The sequence below is a fragment of the Eschrichtius robustus genome, chromosome 7 (assembly GCF_028021215.1).
Source record: "Eschrichtius robustus isolate mEscRob2 chromosome 7, mEscRob2.pri, whole genome shotgun sequence".
Classification (NCBI taxonomy): Eukaryota; Metazoa; Chordata; class Mammalia; order Artiodactyla; family Eschrichtiidae; genus Eschrichtius; species Eschrichtius robustus.
Window position 1 is genome coordinate 74,037,906 of NC_090830.1, and position 17,823 is coordinate 74,055,728.

General features: G+C 42.7%; 1 protein-coding gene across 5 annotated transcripts in view; it reads left to right on the top strand.

Moving 5' to 3' along the window:
- Window positions 1-1,296: 1,296 nt before the first annotated feature.
- The window catches only part of TET1 (tet methylcytosine dioxygenase 1), a 128,487-nt gene continuing 111,960 nt past the window's right edge, over window positions 1,297-17,823 (top strand). For 3 of the 5 annotated variants that reach the window (XM_068547694.1, XM_068547698.1, XM_068547697.1), the window contains exons 1-2: window positions 1,297-1,495; window positions 9,032-11,061. In XM_068547694.1, coding sequence (XP_068403795.1) covers window positions 9,154-11,061 — 1,908 coding nt within the window. In that variant the 5' untranslated portion in view covers window positions 1,297-1,495; window positions 9,032-9,153. Of the gene's footprint in view, window positions 1,496-1,894; window positions 1,927-4,398; window positions 4,440-9,031; window positions 11,062-17,823 lie in introns of those variants that run through there. The other 2 variants (XM_068547696.1, XM_068547695.1) reach the window with 2 other exon arrangements.

Sequence of the window (17,823 nt, forward strand, 5' to 3'; positions counted from 1 at the left end):
AATTGACAAAAGCCAGGATATTGCTATTACATGATAGTCTTTCTCCTTTTGTTCTTTAAGAAAATCAAGTTTTGAGTCAAACTCCGACAAGATATTAGCAATTAGCCTTTTGGAAACATTGACTGAGAAGAGTCCCTTTTTTCAGATAAGATTTATTTTAAACACCACATTTCAAAAAAAAAAAAAAACAAACACCACATTTCTTTCTCCAATCAATGTATTTATCTGACTGTAGCACTGAAAACACTGTAGTGCAGCCATTAGTTTGTTCTGCTTGCAAACCCAGAATGTGTTCCTCCTGGGTAGGAAGCAAATTGCATTTAACTCTGTAGGCCTAGCTTCTAACTCAATAATAAGTTTGAATGAATCGATCAGTGAGAAAAGCTGAAAGTTTAGGAATCTTTCTCAAAAGAACAATCTGGTTATGCTTATTAATGCAGGTATAACAAAGAATAAAAATTATGTGCAGAATGGGGGTAGAATGGTGTGGAAGGCAATGATAGAAGGAGTCTTTCCCTTCCGTTGAAGTTTGACCTGGGAGGAATGATTGTTCCATGAACAGCATTTTCCTTACCACTGTGACTCCATTGAAGATCTGGATTCCCAGATCTGTTTAATAACTGACTGCTGGAAGAAGCAACAGCCATCAAACACTTAGGGAGAAATTCAGATGCCCCAGTCAGTCTTAATTTTGGCATAATGCTACTGGTTATTCCTCCTAATGATAAAACCTTACTTCTTCCTGTGCCTTCATTTCTTCATCCATAAAGTGAATACCGCCAAAGTACGGGGGCAAATAACTAACAAAAATGTTATGACGACCTTTGCAGACATCAAGCTCTGAGTCAAGGGAACACAACCCTCCTCTGGCTTCTCTCTAAGGTGTTGAGGGCAGTTTTCCATTGCTCGCGACGCAGATATGCCTCAATGGTGTCACCTCTGACCTGGCGTCCCATTAATGTACCTATAAACATTCAATTGAGAGACCCTAAAACTTCTCTCTCAGCCCGAGAGTCCCTCGGAGAAAAGATAATGACAAGAAAACGTTGACAACGCTCTCCCTCTTCAATACTCTCCTTTGACCTCAAAATAAATAAATAAATAAATAAATAAATGTCAAGAGAGAGGAGGGCCAAGGGGAGGGGTAAGGGTCGAGAGAGGAGTCCAGCTCCAGTTTGGGGAAATCCAGCTCGCGTTTTGCCGCTCGCTCAGTAGTGCAGGGTCCAGGGAAGGCAGAGCCCCAGCTTCGCTCCCTGAGGTCTGTCCTGGGGAGACAGTGCTGCTCCGGGGGGCTGACCTGGCGGGGAGTGGCAGCGCAGTCCGCTCCCGCGCCGCTTTGTGCGCGCAGCCGCTGGGCCCTCAGCTCCCGGGTCTGCCCCCCGGGACGCCCCCCTGCCCCGCCCCAGTCATGCAACTCTACCTGCCTTTCCGCTGTGGACCTTTGGGAAGCAGTCGCCCACCCCGGGGGCTCGGGCCCTGACCCTGCCAGGAGCCGGTAGGTGTTCGCCCGGGGCCCGCCCGCGCCCCTCGCGCCCGCCGGGGCCCCGGGCTCCGAAGTTGTGGGGACGAGCGCAAGTTGGAAAGTTCGCCCGAGGGCTGGTGCAGGCTTGGAGCCGGGGGGACGCGCGCAGCCCTCGGAGCCTGAGGGGGCCAGTGGTGAGTTGGGGTTGGGGCAGAGGGCAGGGGTCCGGGGAGCCACACGCGGAGGCCGGAAGGCGTTGCGAGGGACAGTGCACCGCTGAGGCTGGACGTGGGCCGGGGCTCGGCGTCCGCGGGGCCGCCGGGGCCGCGGGGGTGGGCCCGCTCCCCGCGGCGACCCCCCCACCCAGGGCTGCTTGGGGCGCTTTTGTTGCGGGTGGTAAACAATGCCCCCCGGCCGGAGGACGCGGCTGCGGCGCCGGGTGGGGAGAGCTGGAGCGCCTCGAGGTAGGACCCCGGGCTCCGCTGGAAACCGGATTGGGGGGGAGGGCAAGTGCGGCCTGTGGGGGGGGGGGATGCCTGACTGGGCCGGCGATTGATGCGCCTCGGGCTGAGGAGAGGGAAGAGTCGTAGGGCAAGTTGCGGGTAGGGAACCCTGGCTGTCCCACGCTCAAGCGTACCCCCGAACAAGTTTTCTCCTTCCCCTAGGCTGATATAGGGGGCCGGTCCCCTGAGAAAACATTTGGCACTTGCCTCCTTGAGCTTTCCCGGGAGGGGGCTTCAGGGACGTAGCTTTTGGGGTGGAGGTAGTAGGAGAGTCTTGCCAGAGGCTGACCTGGAGTTACGCTGATCCGGGAAGAAGGGAGTGGAGTAATAGAACAGTGTTCTGTCAAAATGGCCTTCTAAAAACTCTTAGGAGCGCCACTCGGTCGCCGAACGCGCTGGCTTGCCGTCGCATCAGTCCCACTAGGGCGGAATCGCGGAGCGGGCCCCAAGGATGAGAGGTCCGCAGAGCCGGGTGCCGGGGACCGGCCGGGCGGCACGTGAGGGGCCGGGGCTGGGCTAGGTCTCTCGCCGTCTCCCCCTCACCCCTCTCTTCTCTTCCTCCCCTCTCCTCCCTCCCTCCCTCCCTCCCTCTCACCCACACTCCCAAACGATTCAGCTACTAGGGGCTACAGAAAGTGGTCGGGAAGTTGCTGGCCTGCCCCAGTACACTTTCCGCGGTAATGGAGAACACAGATTGGGCTTTTCTGACCCAATAAAAATTAATGTATCAACAAGAGAACAGATATTGCTTGAACTAGGAGTCTTTTCCCCCGCCGGCAACTCGTCCTCCTCCCAAATTAACCAGGTCTCTCCAGTGCCTCTTTCTCTCCTCGCCCGTAACACTCTCCGGCACACAATGAGCTGCATGATATATCATAGTAAGGATCAGTTTATAAAGACATGTTTGAAAAGTGTTTCAAGACCCTGAGCGAGGAAAAGATTAGGTGCACAGCCTAGTGTCGGCAGGGTGCGCTGAGCGCTGCACCCACATGAGTTGAAGGGCGGCGCTACAGGGTAGCAACCCCAGGTCCGCCCTGAACCGAAAAGGGACCATCCTTCTCCCCATCTCAACGTTAAAGAGTAAAATAAAAACGTTGGCTTCTTCCGTCCTCACTCAGGATGCCAAAATGAGTATGGAAAAGGTGTTTGTGAACCAGTTAGGGCGAGAGCTTTTTAAGGCATATTAGGAATTTTGTCTACAATTAAACAAGGCGGGTGTGTAGATAAGGAGATGTTTGGGGATTGGTCAGCGTTGTTTCTAAGATCTAAAAGCCTCAGGTAACGTGACGTTGGGTGCGCTTCCTGATTTTATTGGTTTTATTGGTTTGTATTAGTTACACAGGTTAAAGCCCAAGTCCCTTGCCTCCCCAATTAAGAGATCTTAATTAGGTTGGTTGTCAATGTATGACAGTGTTTAAAACAATGTTATGATTTCAATTAAACTTCCGAATCAAGTACGAGAGTTATTAGTATACACTGTATCTCTTTGGAAAGATTGGTAGCTCAGATTAAGAACTCCTGGATCACCGCTTACCATTTTAATGAGGGTTAACTATGGCTCCCAGCTCTGGTCTTCCAGAATTGATCGGTTGGAGGTTTGGATCACCTCTGTCCCTGCCCTTTGTTTCTCTTCCTCCTCCAATCTTCTTTATCTTGTTCGTCCCTCCCCTCCCCCACCCTCTTCTTTGCCTCTGTATTTTTCCTTCTCTGTACACTTAAGTTTCTCTTTTTCCACCCCCTCCATCTTTCTACCTTTAGTCTTCAGCATTTTGATCCCAGTTGTCTTTTTATATTCTAGCTTTATTACTATATAGTCCTTCCCCTTCCTCTACTTTTTGGCTTTTTTTTTTTTTTTCCATTTTAGACATTTTCTTCCTTCTGCTTTTTCCTCTTTTCCCAACGTGTTTTATGCTTTTCTTGTTTTTGGAATGATCATTCCATCTCCATTTAACTTGTCCCTTCCCTTTTCTGTGGCCCTTTTTGGCCTTTTTTTCTTCGCTCTCTGCAGGGCAGCAGGGGTGTTTTACATATGGAAGGAGCCTTTGACTAAATCTGCTGGCATTCTAGTGAGTTTCCCTCCACAGCCTTTCCATGTGCCGAAGGCTCTCACACTTCCTGTGGTACAAAACTATCTAGGAACAGCAAGCAGCCCGCCCACCTCCTCTTCCTTTAGAACTTAGTTGCTGGAGGAAACTAAGCCAGGTGGTGCCTTTTAAAAAGAAATGTTTTAAGTCTTGTATTTCTCAGTCAAGTGCAGTAGCCTTTAAATTCTAAGGAGCTGAATGGAGTGACTATTAAATCAGAGTTTCTTTTGCAACTAGCTCTATGTATGCAAATACCACTTTTTTGGCCACTGCTGGTGGTGGGAAGGATTGCAGTATAATTTTAAATTGACATGTGGGCTGGATGGTTACATCAGTTCAGCCACTTCCTGCCCAGGGGACTTTGGGAGATCCAGAAGGAGGATGGGGGATGTAAGTGGGAGAGAATTTTTCTGACACGGTACTGTCGATATTGTCCTTTACAGACAACTGATACAGTTTAGGAAGTCAGCTTTTCAGTTTCTAGGCAAGGTGATCACATCAAATAATTGCTTTTTTCTTTTCTTTTTTTTCTTTTTTTAAGACTCTTTAGGGAAAGGCTGACTACTTAGTAAGCTCAGATAATATTGAGGCAAAAGTCTGATCCTGTTTGTTGACCAATTTGTTTAGGTATGTTTAAATTATGTGTGAATAATTAGCAGATCCTTTCATAGGCCCTGGGGCCTGATCTTGCCACTTCTCCACTTTCTCTGTAATCTTATATTTTCTTCTTTGGGCTGGCATCTCTTTTCATGTTTCAAATTATGAGTTGGCCCTTATCTCCTGGACAGTAATATTTGGATCTCATACACTACTCCAGTCCCCTATGTCACAGGACATCTTAGGAAAAAAAAAAATTTTTTTTTTATTGTGGGTTAGGGGTCTTGGTGCCCTCTGGTGAAAAGACTAGTTAAGTAATGTTTTGCATCTCACAGTTGTTGGGAATTTTGTTTGTTTGTTTGTTTGTTTCACTTTGTTTTCTCTTCTAGGAAAACAAAAACTCACAGGATAGTGTCAATTGCATGTGGTTCCCCCTCCGGGGCCTGCTATATATGTTTGATAACAGGGACATTATTCTCTTATTTTCTCTCCAATCATGTTATCCTGTAGCAACCTCAGTAGCACTCAGACTCTTGAATATACTCTAGAGTAGAATAAAACTGATTTTGAGAAATATTGAAATGTCAGTTTTCATCAGAAATGAAAAACAGAAGTGGAATTAGTATTTAATTGTAAATGTATTTTTCTATGACTTAAACACTCTGTAGTAAATAAACGCACAAAACAAGGAAATAAAGCATTTAATAATGTTTACAAATTAATAAGGAAAATAAATTTCATAAGATCTGTGCAGATAATTCCATGTTTAAATGTGGATCTATATAATAGAATGGACTCCTTCCCCCCTCCAGCCCCCACCCCCACCCCAGCCCTGGGGATAATTTAGTTTATTTACAAAAGGGGGTTACATTTCATCAGTGGAGCCAAGTAAAATTAAGATCTTGTGGGAGTCCTTATTTTGTTTCTGATTGTTTTTTTGGCTGGGTGGTACCCAGTGGTTTCTTCCCTGCATTTGGGTTTTTCAGGGGTCATTGGCCTCTTTCACGATCTCATAAAAAGGCTGTTACCATTCAAAGAGGCCACATCTTTCCAATCCATGTTGCTCATACCTTTTCCATTTCCTTGACAGGCTCTTTTTCAAGAGATAAGGTTTGAATAGTAAACATTATCTTAATTACAAGTCTGGATTTCTAAAGCACTTCCATTTAAAAATATAAAAGAATATATGAGACAGAGATCAATTTATAAACTACTTTCAAAAGCAGATCCCGTGACACCCTCTGGCATATTCAGATTACTTGCAACATATATGAATTTTAATTTTTATGGCTAATTGCAATATTTAGATTATATGCTCTTAATAATTTTTTAGCAAGGTAATCCTGATATAAGCGATAAAGCATGTTTAGACAGATATTGTTGAATTTCTAGAGAATGGAATGGATTGTTTTTTGCTATCCGAAAAAACATCCTTATAAAGATTGCTGACTTTCTGGAGATTAGAATTGGAATGTCTTTTGTTTTCTAAAAATGCTGGTACAAAAAGCAGTGGTCTTTGGAGAAAATATCCTACAGCTTTTCACAGCCAAAGAGGTAGTGCAGCCAAACTTTTTTTTCTTTTTTTAAGAAAAGGGGGAAAGCCATAAGCTTAGATGCCAAGAACTCAAGTGGAGTATTCTCTGGCCTAGTATTTGTATTCAGCACAGGTTTATCAAAATGTTATTTTTCTTGTGGTTAATGTTATCACTAATGTCTATTTTAAAAGTCTTTCTTAAAGGCTCAATGCTTTGCCTCTAAATGTTGTTCTCTGAGATCTTTTATTATAGTGTGTGGCCTACAGCGTGTTAGATGGGAACAGAAACAAAAGAACTAGATCTTGTTTTGCAGGATATGACAGACTGAGGATTAAACTTGTTCTACAATAATGATAACTACCATTAAGCTTATGGCTAGTAATGTTTCTGATCTGGAAATTGAACCCACGTCTACCTAATTCCAAAGTCCTTCTTCTTACCTCAGATATCACAAGGATGAAACCACTACCACTAGGTTTTCCTCAGAGGAGCCCATTGATATCTCAAAACAACCTCATTTCAGATGCAGAAAACTTGACCTCCTGTTAAGTAGTTTGCTGAAGGACACAGCTGGTGACCACAGATTCAAATTCAGGGTTTTCTGATGTGACACCATCTCTAGCCACTAAAGCAACTAGTGCATCCCAGGATTACCAGGATCAGATGAGTACAACAAAAACAAAACCAAAATTTGAGAATTGGTAGAGGGCTGTCACATTTTTACTTTGCCAAGTAATAACATTAAATAAATAAGCCTATCTCCACCTTTTCACAAAAAAAGGACTTTTATTACTTTATTTATTTATTTGGCTGAGCCTCGCAGCTTGCGGAATCTTAGTTCCCCAGCCAGGGATCGAACCTGTGCCCTTTGCAGTGGAAGTGCGGAATCCTAACCACTGGACTGCCAGGGAATTCTCCACGTTTTTTAGAAAGGACATTTTAATGAGAGAAAACAGGAAAGCATGATTAAATAATAATAAATTCAACCTTATGAAAAACTTTATACGGCCTCATTTTTTTTTTTTAATAGAAGTGTAGTTGATTTACAGTGTTGTGTTAGTTTCAGGTGTACTCAGCCTATTTTTTTTTTTTTTCTCATTTCGCCACAGACTGGTGATCACTTGGTTGTAAACCAGTTTTTGGTAACCATTCTCCTACACCAGATTTTCTTACAAATCCAGCAACCTGTCAACTGTTAAAGAATCCTCACCCAGTTTGTTGTCACACTCTTGATTCCATGATCTTTAGGAAGTCTACTGATATATATATATTTTTTTAATTTTAATTATTTATTTATTTATTTATTTATTTATTTATGGCTGTGTTGGGTCTTCATTTCTGTGCGAGGGCTTTCTCTATTTGTGGCAAGTGGGGGCCATTCTTCTTCGCGGTGCACGGGCCTCTCACTATCGCGGCCTCTCTTGTTGCGGAGCACAGGCTCCAGACGCGCAGGCTCAGTAATTGTGGCTCACGGGCCTAGTTGCTCCGCGGCATGTGGGATCTTCCCAGACCAGGGCTCGAACCTGTGTTCCCTGCATTGACAGGCAGATTCTCAACCACTGCGCCACCAGGGAAGCCCTACTGATATATTTTGTATGGTGAGCGTCACTCTTCCTCTTAGCTTGGTCTTATTTGGGGTCAGGGTAGGCAATCTGAGGAGACAAAAATGCAACTGATGATGACTCTTAGTCAGTCCCCTTTCATTTTTCCCTCTTTTCTTACTTTTCAAATAATAGTTGCTTATGTAGTATGCTTTACTGTTCTAATTATCTCATTTTCTCTTTATTTCCAATTTCTTTGCCTAGGCATTCATCATGAGACTTCTGGGACCCTTGGTAGAAGGGAGTTTAGAACCATCAGTTTTTGGATTAAGTCGGGTGAAAGAGGAAGGAGGGACATCATTTCTGGGTGTGGGCAGTGCCCGCCACAATGCATTCCTTATACAGAGGAGGTACTCAACAGATATTTGTTGGACCTGTGAGTCTTATTTGTAACCTAATCTGTAAATACTAACTCCCAAGAGTTTATGCTACTTTTGTGTACATGTATAAAACTCAAAATCTGTGGATGGTTAATTGGAATATGGTATTAATGTTACTGGATCTCCAAAGAGTAGAGTTTCTTGGATAATACAAGCCTCTTCTTCCTCTGGCTTTACCAGCTTTACTGTCCAACAGATGATACCTCTGCCTGTATGGTGATGTGCTTAGGAAAGAGTTTAAGAGATAACTTTTTAAGTATCCAAATTTGTAAAGATTAGGATTTAAGCTTTAAACTACATGTAACTACGATAGTTGTGGTTTCTTTTTTTTGGTTGCATTGGGTCTTCTCTGCTGCGCGCGGGCTTTCTCTAGTTTTGGCGAGCAGGGGCTACTCTTCGTTGCGGTGCGCGGGCTTCTCATTGCGGTGGCTTCTCTTGTTGTGGAGCACGGGCTCTAGGCGCGTGGGCTTCAGTAGTTGTGTGCGGGCTCAGTTGCTCTGCAGCATGTGGGATCTTCCCAGACCAGGGCTCGAACCCGTGTCCCCTGCATTGGCAGGCGGATTCTTAGCCACTGCGCCACCAGGGAAGTCCATAATTGCGGTTTCTAATGTAAAGAAACTCCCATGCTTAGCTTATTCAAAGGACTTCATCAACTTAATCAGTTGTCACAGGAATTAAAGGAGCTTTATTTGTGAATCCAGGATTTATAGGATACTTTAGTGTGTTTTATGTCTATTATATTTTCCTTTTGCAGTCAATATTCTCAGTTCCTTAATTTTAATTAATAATTGCTAGGAAATATTCTATTTCAAATGAGGGATTGCATAGGAAGAAGACTCACTCCCAATGTTTTGTCATTGTTATTTCAGACCAAAACCTCCTGCGACTGAGCACAACCATGGTGCATCCGGATTCTCCTCAGAAGTGAGACTTTCCAAAGGACCAATGACTCTGTTCCTCATGCCCTTTCAGTTTTTCCTACTCCGTAGCTATGTCTCGATCTCGCCATGCAAGGCCTTCCAAATTAGTCAGGAGGGAAGATCTAAACAAAAAGAAAAACAGCCAACTGAAGAAGGGATCTAAGCCAGCCAACAAAAATGTGGTGACAGTCAAGACTGTGAGCCCTGGAAAATTAAAGCAATTAATTCAAGAAAGAGGTGTTAAGAAAAAAACAGAACCCAAACTGCCTATGCCAGTCAGAAGCCTTCTGACAAGAGCTGGAGCAGCACGAATGAATTTGGATAGGACTGAGGTTCTTTTTCAGAACCCAGAGTCCTTAACTTGCAATGGGTTTACAATGGCTCTCCGAAGCACCTCTCTTAGCAGACGACTCTCCCAGCCCCCAGCGGTCATAGCCAAACCCAAGAAAGTTCCACCTCCTAAGAATCTAGGAAAGCAACATGAGTGTGATTATAAGGTACTTACTGACATGGGAGTAAAGCATGCAGAAAGTGATTCAGTCCCAGTGCAAGACCCCTCAATCCCTCCTGATATAGAGAATCTAATTGGCATACAAAATGCATCATTAATAAAAGATGAGAGCCAAGAGACAACCCGGTCTTGGTCCCAAAGTGTGGAGGATTCCAAAATAAATCGCTCTACTCATAGTGGCCCTGCAGCAGAGGTTCTTTCTGGGTCATTGGAAGGGACACGTGGTGGTGAAGGACTATTCTCTAGAGAGACATTGAATGATATCAGTGATTCCCCTAGAATGTTTGCTCAGGACACTCTCTGTGTTCCTTTGCTCCAAAAAGCAGCCCTCAGGGTTATCTCTGAAGGAAACCCCAGCATTCAGTTAGAAGATTTGGGTTCACGAGTAGAATCTCTTAAGCTATCTGATTCTTACCTGGATCCCATCAAAAGTGAACATGATTGCTGCCCCACCTCCAGCTTTAATAAGGTTGTACCTGAATTGGACCTTAGAAACTGTTTGACTATTGGTGGGTCAATATATCCTACCTCATTAATAAAACTCCTCTTGGCAGGTTCAGCACAAGAAACCCTTGGTGCTAAACCAGATCATCAAGAGGTACTCAAATCTACCCCAGATGAACAGGAAGTTCCTGATACCACCCCTGTCCTAGGACAGGCCTTTAGTGCTGTCCCACATCAATGGGAAGTTCCTGGTGCTAACCCAGTTCATGGAGAGCCTCTGGGTGAGACCCCAGACCCACCAGAGATTCCTGGTGCTATTCCAGTCCAAGGAGAGGTCTTTGGTGCTATATTAAATCAGCAAGTCCTCGGTATGGGTGGTGGTACTGCCTCAGACCCCGATATCTTTCTTCCTGCTCCTCTTAACCCAGTTGCTACCTGTAATGCTCTCCCAGAATGGCCTGAGCCCCAGAGCACTGTTTCATCTGGGCTTGAGGTCCAGGGCACTCTGCAGATTTTGCCTTCGGGCTTAGGTCACACTCCTCAACCATCATCAAACTCAGAGATAAGTTCGGTACCTCCCGCAATGGCTATAAACAATATAGAAAATAAGAAGAAGGTTCATATAAGCTTTCTGCCAGCTAACACTCAGGGGTTCACAATAGCCCCTGAGAGAGGACTCCACCATGCTTCACAGGGCATTGTCCACCTCTCCCAGGCCAGTCCCAGCAAATTGGAAGGAGGGAGCTCCCAGATCAGTGCCACCAGCATGGTTGACATCAACACCACAGTGGTGTCTAGGCCAGTGTCACTTGTCAGTACCTCCTCTTCTCCTTCCTACACAACTTTGCTACCTACTTTGGAAAAGAAGAAACGAAAGCGATGTGGGGTCTGTGAGCCCTGCCAGCAGAAGACCAATTGTGGTGAATGTACCTACTGCAAGAATAGAAAGAACAGCCATCAGATCTGTAAGAAGAGGAAATGTGAGGAACTGAAAAAGAAGCCATCCATCATTGTGCCTTTGGAGGTAAGTAAATACCCAAGGGGCTGGGGACACCTGTGAGACTTAGTAGTGTGATTTGTGTGGAGACAATTTGCTTCTGTATTACATCCTTTTGCTTTGGTAAAATGTTGCTTTAAGTTGCCTATAGGAATTTGTGGACCTACCTGAAGTATGTCTTGTTCACTGAGTGACACATGAGCTTATTTTTAGAATTTGTCTCAGAAAACTAGAACATAAAGATTTTCCATTATAAGTTTTGATGGAGAATAGGGAAATTGTATGAAATGTGGTTTTGGAAAGATTTCCACTGTGCCTCATTTTGGCTAGTTGTGTGTCTTTTTTTGGGAGTTACAGATTTAAAAATTAGGAGAACAAAGTCACTAACTGTCTTGCAGCCTGAGAAACCAGAGGAATTAAACTTCTTTTCTTTTGAAAGAATAAAACTGTCTCTATCTTTAATCTTGAAACTTTGCCTTGGAGGTATAGTAATGATAAAGCTTTCATCTCAACTTTTGGCTTGTGATTTTCACCTGCTCACAGGATTGTTGAGATTCAATGGTAATCAGAAGTTGAAAATGGTTTTTAAACTCCAAAGTGACATACAAACATTTGTACTTATTATTACAGTTATGAAACTAAGGTAGTAAAAATATTGGTTGACTTAGACTTCGTTTAAAGGATTTTATGGAGGTTGGTTAATACTCAAACTTGCTTTAATTAGAATACCTGTCAGCTATGGTGTTTTATGATTTTTAGATTACTCACTTGAAGTTATATTTATTTTGAGTCTACTATGAATATGGGTGTAGTAGAATAGATTAATTTAAAGTATTATGAACTTAATTTCAGTCAACCTTTTTTCTATTTCATTCTGGACTTAAATTATCTGTCCAAAAATGCTGACTTCCTATTTGACTGACACATTGCAAATAAGAAATCAGACATTTAGCCAATCATGTATTGATGACATTTAAGGTATTTCTAAAATATTTTGTTGTTATAAATCTTACTGCAATGAACTATCTTCTTTACTCAAGTCACTTCACACATGCGGGAGTAGATCAAAATGTGGCCAGTAACTTAATAGTCTACATACTTAACATCTAAAACACTTAGTAGCAATATTTTTATAACAGAGTGATCTCCCTGGTAAACTCCTGATTTGTAACATTGCCAAAAGACATTGTTGCCAAAGGTACTCTATCTCTAATAGGTATAAACAAGTTTGTTCTCTTCTTTTCTAAACTGGCTCCTCCTCTTGCATTACATTTTTTTTTTGTGTGGCTCACGGGCTCTAGAGCACAGGTTCAGTAGTTGTGGAACAGGGGCTTAGTTGCTCCGAGGCATGTGGGATCTTCCCGGACTGGGGATCAAACCCGTGTGCCCTGCATTGGCAGGCGGATTCTTTTTTTTTTTAATTATTTATTTATTTATGGCTGTGTTGGGTCTTCGTTTCTGTGCGAGGGCTTTCTCTATTTGTGGCAAGTGGGGGCCATTCTTCATCGCGGTGCGCGGGCCTCTCACTATCGCGGCCTCTCTTGTTGCGGAGCACAGGCTCCAGACTCACAGGCTCAGTAGTTGTGGCTCACGGGCCTAGTTGCTCCGTGGCATGTGGGATCTTCTCAGACCAGGGCTCGAACCCGTGTCCCCTGCATTGGCAGGCGGATTCTCAACCACTGCGCCAACAGGGAAGCCCGAAGCCTAGCTTTCTTAGCATGGAATACCAAGATTTTTTTTTTAAATATTTATTTATTTATTTATTTACTTATTATTTTTTATTTTTTGGCTGTGTTGGGTCTTGCAGCGCGTGAGCTTCCCTCTAGTTGTAGCGTGCGGGTTTTCTCTCTCTAGCTGTGGTGTGTGGGCTCCAGAGGGCATGGGCTCTGTAGTTTGCAGCACGTGGGCTCTCTAGTTTAGGCACGCAGGCTCAGTAGTTGTGGCATGTGGGCTTAGTTGCCCCGCAGCATGTGGGATCCTAGTTCCCCGACCAGGGATCAAACCCGGGTCCCCTGCATTGGAAGGTGGATTCTTTATCACTGGACTACTGAGAAGGTGCCAATATTCAAGATTTTGGCATGACTGATCTCCTCTGTCTTGTTTGCTGTCACTTCTCACATTATACTTGAAGTTTCAGCTGTATCCAGCTACTTAGATTTCCCCAAGCTCACCGTGCATGATCCTGCCTCAGTGTCCTTGCTCATGGTACATATTCTTCCTTTCCCTGTCTGACAAGACTCCATCCATTCACTCACTCCTCCCTGTGCCACACCTGTATCTGTGCATGTTCCCCTGGTTTCATTCCAGGGGACTTTGTTTTTCTAGTGCCTATCTAACCTTGGTACAGTGATAGGTGCTAAATAAACACTTGTTAGTTAAATGAAAAGAATATATTTGTAACTCAAATAATCAGGTTTAGAAATTTAGATGTTGGCATGTGGTTTATTTCTGTAAACTTGCTCTGGCAAGCCAGTGTGGCCACTGTTGTCAAGGTCCATCCGTGTGAGAAAAACCAGTATTTGTTAATGAATGAATGAATACCTTGGCTATTGCTCACAATCTCCTAAGCACCACATTCTTTATTAAAAACAAAACAAAAAACTCTTTTATTTTGACATAATTCAGTTTTATAGAAATATTGCAAGAGTAGTATGGAGAATTTGGTTTATCTTTCAGCCAAATGATAACATTTTATCATATTACTTTATTACTTTATCTCTGTTTAGCTTCTCCCCATATGTATATTTTTTTCTGAACCAACTGAGAGTAAGTTTTTCATAGACATGATATCCCTTTATCCTTACATACTAGAGAATGTATTTCCTAAAAACAACGATATTCTCTCCTATTATTATCAAAATTAGCAAATTAACATTGAACCATTATTATTATCTAGCCCACAGACTTTATTCATATTTTTCCTATAAGAAAATATCCTTTTGACTTCCTTTAATTTGGAATAGTTCCTCAAACTTTTAAAACAACTTTACTGAGGTATAATTGACATATAATAAACTGCACGTATTTAAAGAGTACAGTTTGATAAGTCTGACAGATGTATACACTGTGTGAACATTACCACAGTCAAAATTCATTACTCCCCAAAATTTCTTTGTACCCCTTCATAGTCCCTACTCTCCTACCTGCACCCTTTCTCCTCAGGAAAACACTCTTTCCGTCACTATACATTAGTTTGCATTTTCTAGAGTTTGATATGAATGGAATCATATAACATGTACTTTTTTTTTTTTTTTGGTTTAGCATACATAGTTCCTCAATATTTGTTTTTAATGACATTGCTTCTTTTGCAAAGTGCAGATTACTTATTTTGTCCCTCACTTTGGGTTTGTCTAATGCTTCCTCATGACTAGATTTGGATTATACATTTTTGTATGAATACCTTCTTACAGGAGGGACATGATGTCCATTTGTCCGACTATTCATGATCTTAATTTTGATCACTCGGTTAAAGATAGTGTCTTCCAGATTTCTCCATTGTAAAATCAGTATTTTTTACTTTGTATTTAATAAATATCTTACAGGGAGATTAAGACATGTAAATATACTGCTATCCCTCAAACTTTCACTCCCCAATTTTAATGTTCATCAGTGATTTTTGCCTGATAGTTGCCAAATAGTGGTTCTGTTTCCATCGTTTCTTCTAAATCTGTTAATTAGTTTTAAACTCCAAGGAAGAGCTTTTTCTTCTTATTTGTTTCAGTGTGAACCTGTAGATTTTTGTTATATTCAGTAAGTTATACTCCTTTATTATCATTACTTATTTTGATGCTCAAATTTCCCCAAATTTGGCCAGGGAGCACCTTCAACCATTGTTTGAATAATTCTTTATTTTCTGGGACAAGTGTTCTAAGGTTTTCTATTTTCCATCCTGCCCCAGACCAGATGACCAGCTGTTTATCCAAGGAAACTTGGTTCTTTTTGGTGGAGAATGATACTTAGAAACCAAGATCTTGGTAATAGGTATTATCGTTGTTGCTGAAATGTCAGTGGTGTGTTCAAAAGTTAGACTATGCATATGTTGAATTAGTTCTCTCTCTCTTTCACACACACACACACACACACACACACACCACCCTCATGCTTCAATGTAGTTATGTTGTTCATTTGAAATACAATTTTAATTAGTTTATTTATTTTCTATTTCAAAGGTCCCCTATAGTTTATGATATTCATATTCTCTTGCTCTCTCTTGCTTTCCCCCTCTCCCAAAAGATCGCCCTTACCCCTGACAAAGCTGATTCTGAAGAACGTATTGTGTTGTCCTCATACTGAACTCTGACAGTAGACAGACCTACTCATCCAACAATGCGTGGAGAGGCAGAGGAGAACATAGGGAACACTTCTCTGAGGAATTTCATTCTGAGAGAGCAAGGAACAGTTGTACACTCATTTGTTTCTGTCTTCTTTTGCTTAATATTATGTTTATGAGATTTGCCAATAATGTTGCTTATAATTATAGTTGTTCATTCTTGTTGCAGTGTAGTATTCTATTGTATGTATATATCACAATACCTGTATCAATTCTGTTGTTAATGGGAAGTGAAATGTTACAGTACAGTACAGAACAGAACAATAGAATGAACATAGCAGTGCTACTATGGATTTTTTTTTGGGGGGGGGTGGGCTGGCCGTGCAGCTTGTGGGATCTTAGTTTCCCAACCAGGGATCAAACTTGCCCCCTGCAGTGGAAGCACAGAGTCCTAACCACTGGACCGCCAGGGAATTCCCTGGAAATTTTTTTTTTCTATGTTAAAGTCTCTATAGTATTTTTTTTTAAACGGAACTTTATTTTCATTCATTCATTTATTTATTTATTTATTTATTTATTTATGGCTGCGTTGGGTCTGTTGCTGTGTGTGGGCTTTCTTTAGTTGCGGCAAGTGGGGTCTCCTCTTGTGGTGTGCGGGCTTCTCATTGCAGTGGCTTCTCTTGTTGCGGAGCACGGGCTCTAAGCACGTGGGCTTCAGTAGTTGTGGCACAGCAGGCTCAGTAGTTGTGGCGCACCGGCTTAGTTGCTCCGTGGCATGTGGGATCTTCCCGGACCAGGGCTTGAACCTGTGTCCCCTGCATTGGCACGCGGATTCTTAACCACTGCGCCACCAGGGAAGCCCCCTGGACATTTTTATAAAAGTCTTTTGGTGACTATGTGCATGCATTCTATTGAGTGTATTCCTAGCAGTGGAATTGCTGGGTCATAGAATATGCGTATGTTTAGCTTCCATAAATATTACCAAACTGCTGTGGTTGTTCCAATTAAGACTCTCATCAGTAGTGTATGAAAGTTCCACTTGCTCCACATCCTTGTCAACACTGGATATTTTGTTTTTTAAAAAAAATATTTATTTTCTTTATTTTTTTGGCTGCATTGGGTCTTTGTTGTGGCGCGTGTGCTTCTCTCTAGTTGTGGTGCACAGGCTTTCTCTAGTTGCGGCGAGCAGGGCCTACACTTCATTGTGGTGCGTGGGCTTCTCACTGCAGGGGCTTCTCTTGTTGTGGAACATGGGCTCTAGGTGTGCAGGCTTCAGTAGTTACAGCACGCGGGCTCATTAGTTGTGGTTCGTGAGCTCTAGAGCGCAGGCTCAGTAGTTGTGGCACACAGACTTAGTTGCTCTGTGGCATGTGGGATCTTCCTGGAGCAGGGCTCGAACCCGTGTCCCCTGCATTGGCAGGCAGATTCTTAACCATTGTGCCACCAGGGAAGTCCCAATTGTGCTTTTTAATGAACAGAAATTCTTAACTTTAATGTAGTCCAGTTTACCAGTCCTCTCCTTTATGATAACTTTTTATTTCCTGTTTAAGAAAATTTTGTTGCACTTCCCTGGTGGCACAGTGGTTAAGAATCCGCATGCCAATGCAGGGGACACGGGTTCAAGCCCTGGTCTGGGAAGGTCCCACATGCCGCGGAGCAACTAAGCCCGTGCACCACAAATACTGAGCCTGTGTGCCACAACTACTGAAGCCCATGCACCCAGAGCCCGTGCTCCGCAACAAGAGAAGCCACCGCAGTGAGAGGCTGGAGCACCACAATGAAGAGTAGGCCCTGCTCGCCACAACTAGAGAAAGCCCGTGCACAGCAACAAAGACCCAATGCAGAAAAAATAAAATATAAAATGAATAAATAAATAAATCTTTAAAAAAAAGAAAATTTTGTGTGTTTTTTGCAAATTCCAAGGTCATGAAGATGTTCTCTTTTGTTTTCTTCTTAAAAAGTTACTTTTTTAAACCTTTCACATTTAGATGTACAAACTGGAATTGACTTTTGTGTATCACATGAGATAGGAGTCAAGACTCATTCTTTTTCATATGGATATCTACTTGACAAGCACCATTACTGAAATGACTGTCCTTTCCCCACTACTACAACATCAACTTTGTCACAAATCAAGTGATTGATTAGTTCTCAATCTGTTTCTAGACTGTTTCATTGGCCTTTTGTCTATTTTTCTGTCTGAACTCTCATTACTAGGCTTTACAACTAACTAGTCTTGCTAACTGGTAGTATAAGTCCTTCAGTTTTGTTTTCAGTATTTATTTGGGCTATTTTTTTGGTTCTTCGCATTTTCATCAAAAAAAAAATTTTTAATATATGTATTTATTTATTTATTTGGCTGCACTGGGTCTTAGTTGCCACGTGTGTGTGGGATCTTCGTTGCTGCATGCGGAGTCTTTTTAGTTGCGGCAAGCGAACTCTTAGTTGTGGCTTGTGGGATCCAGCTCCCTGACCAGGGATCGAACCCAGGCCCCCTGCATTGGGAGTTCGGAGTCTTA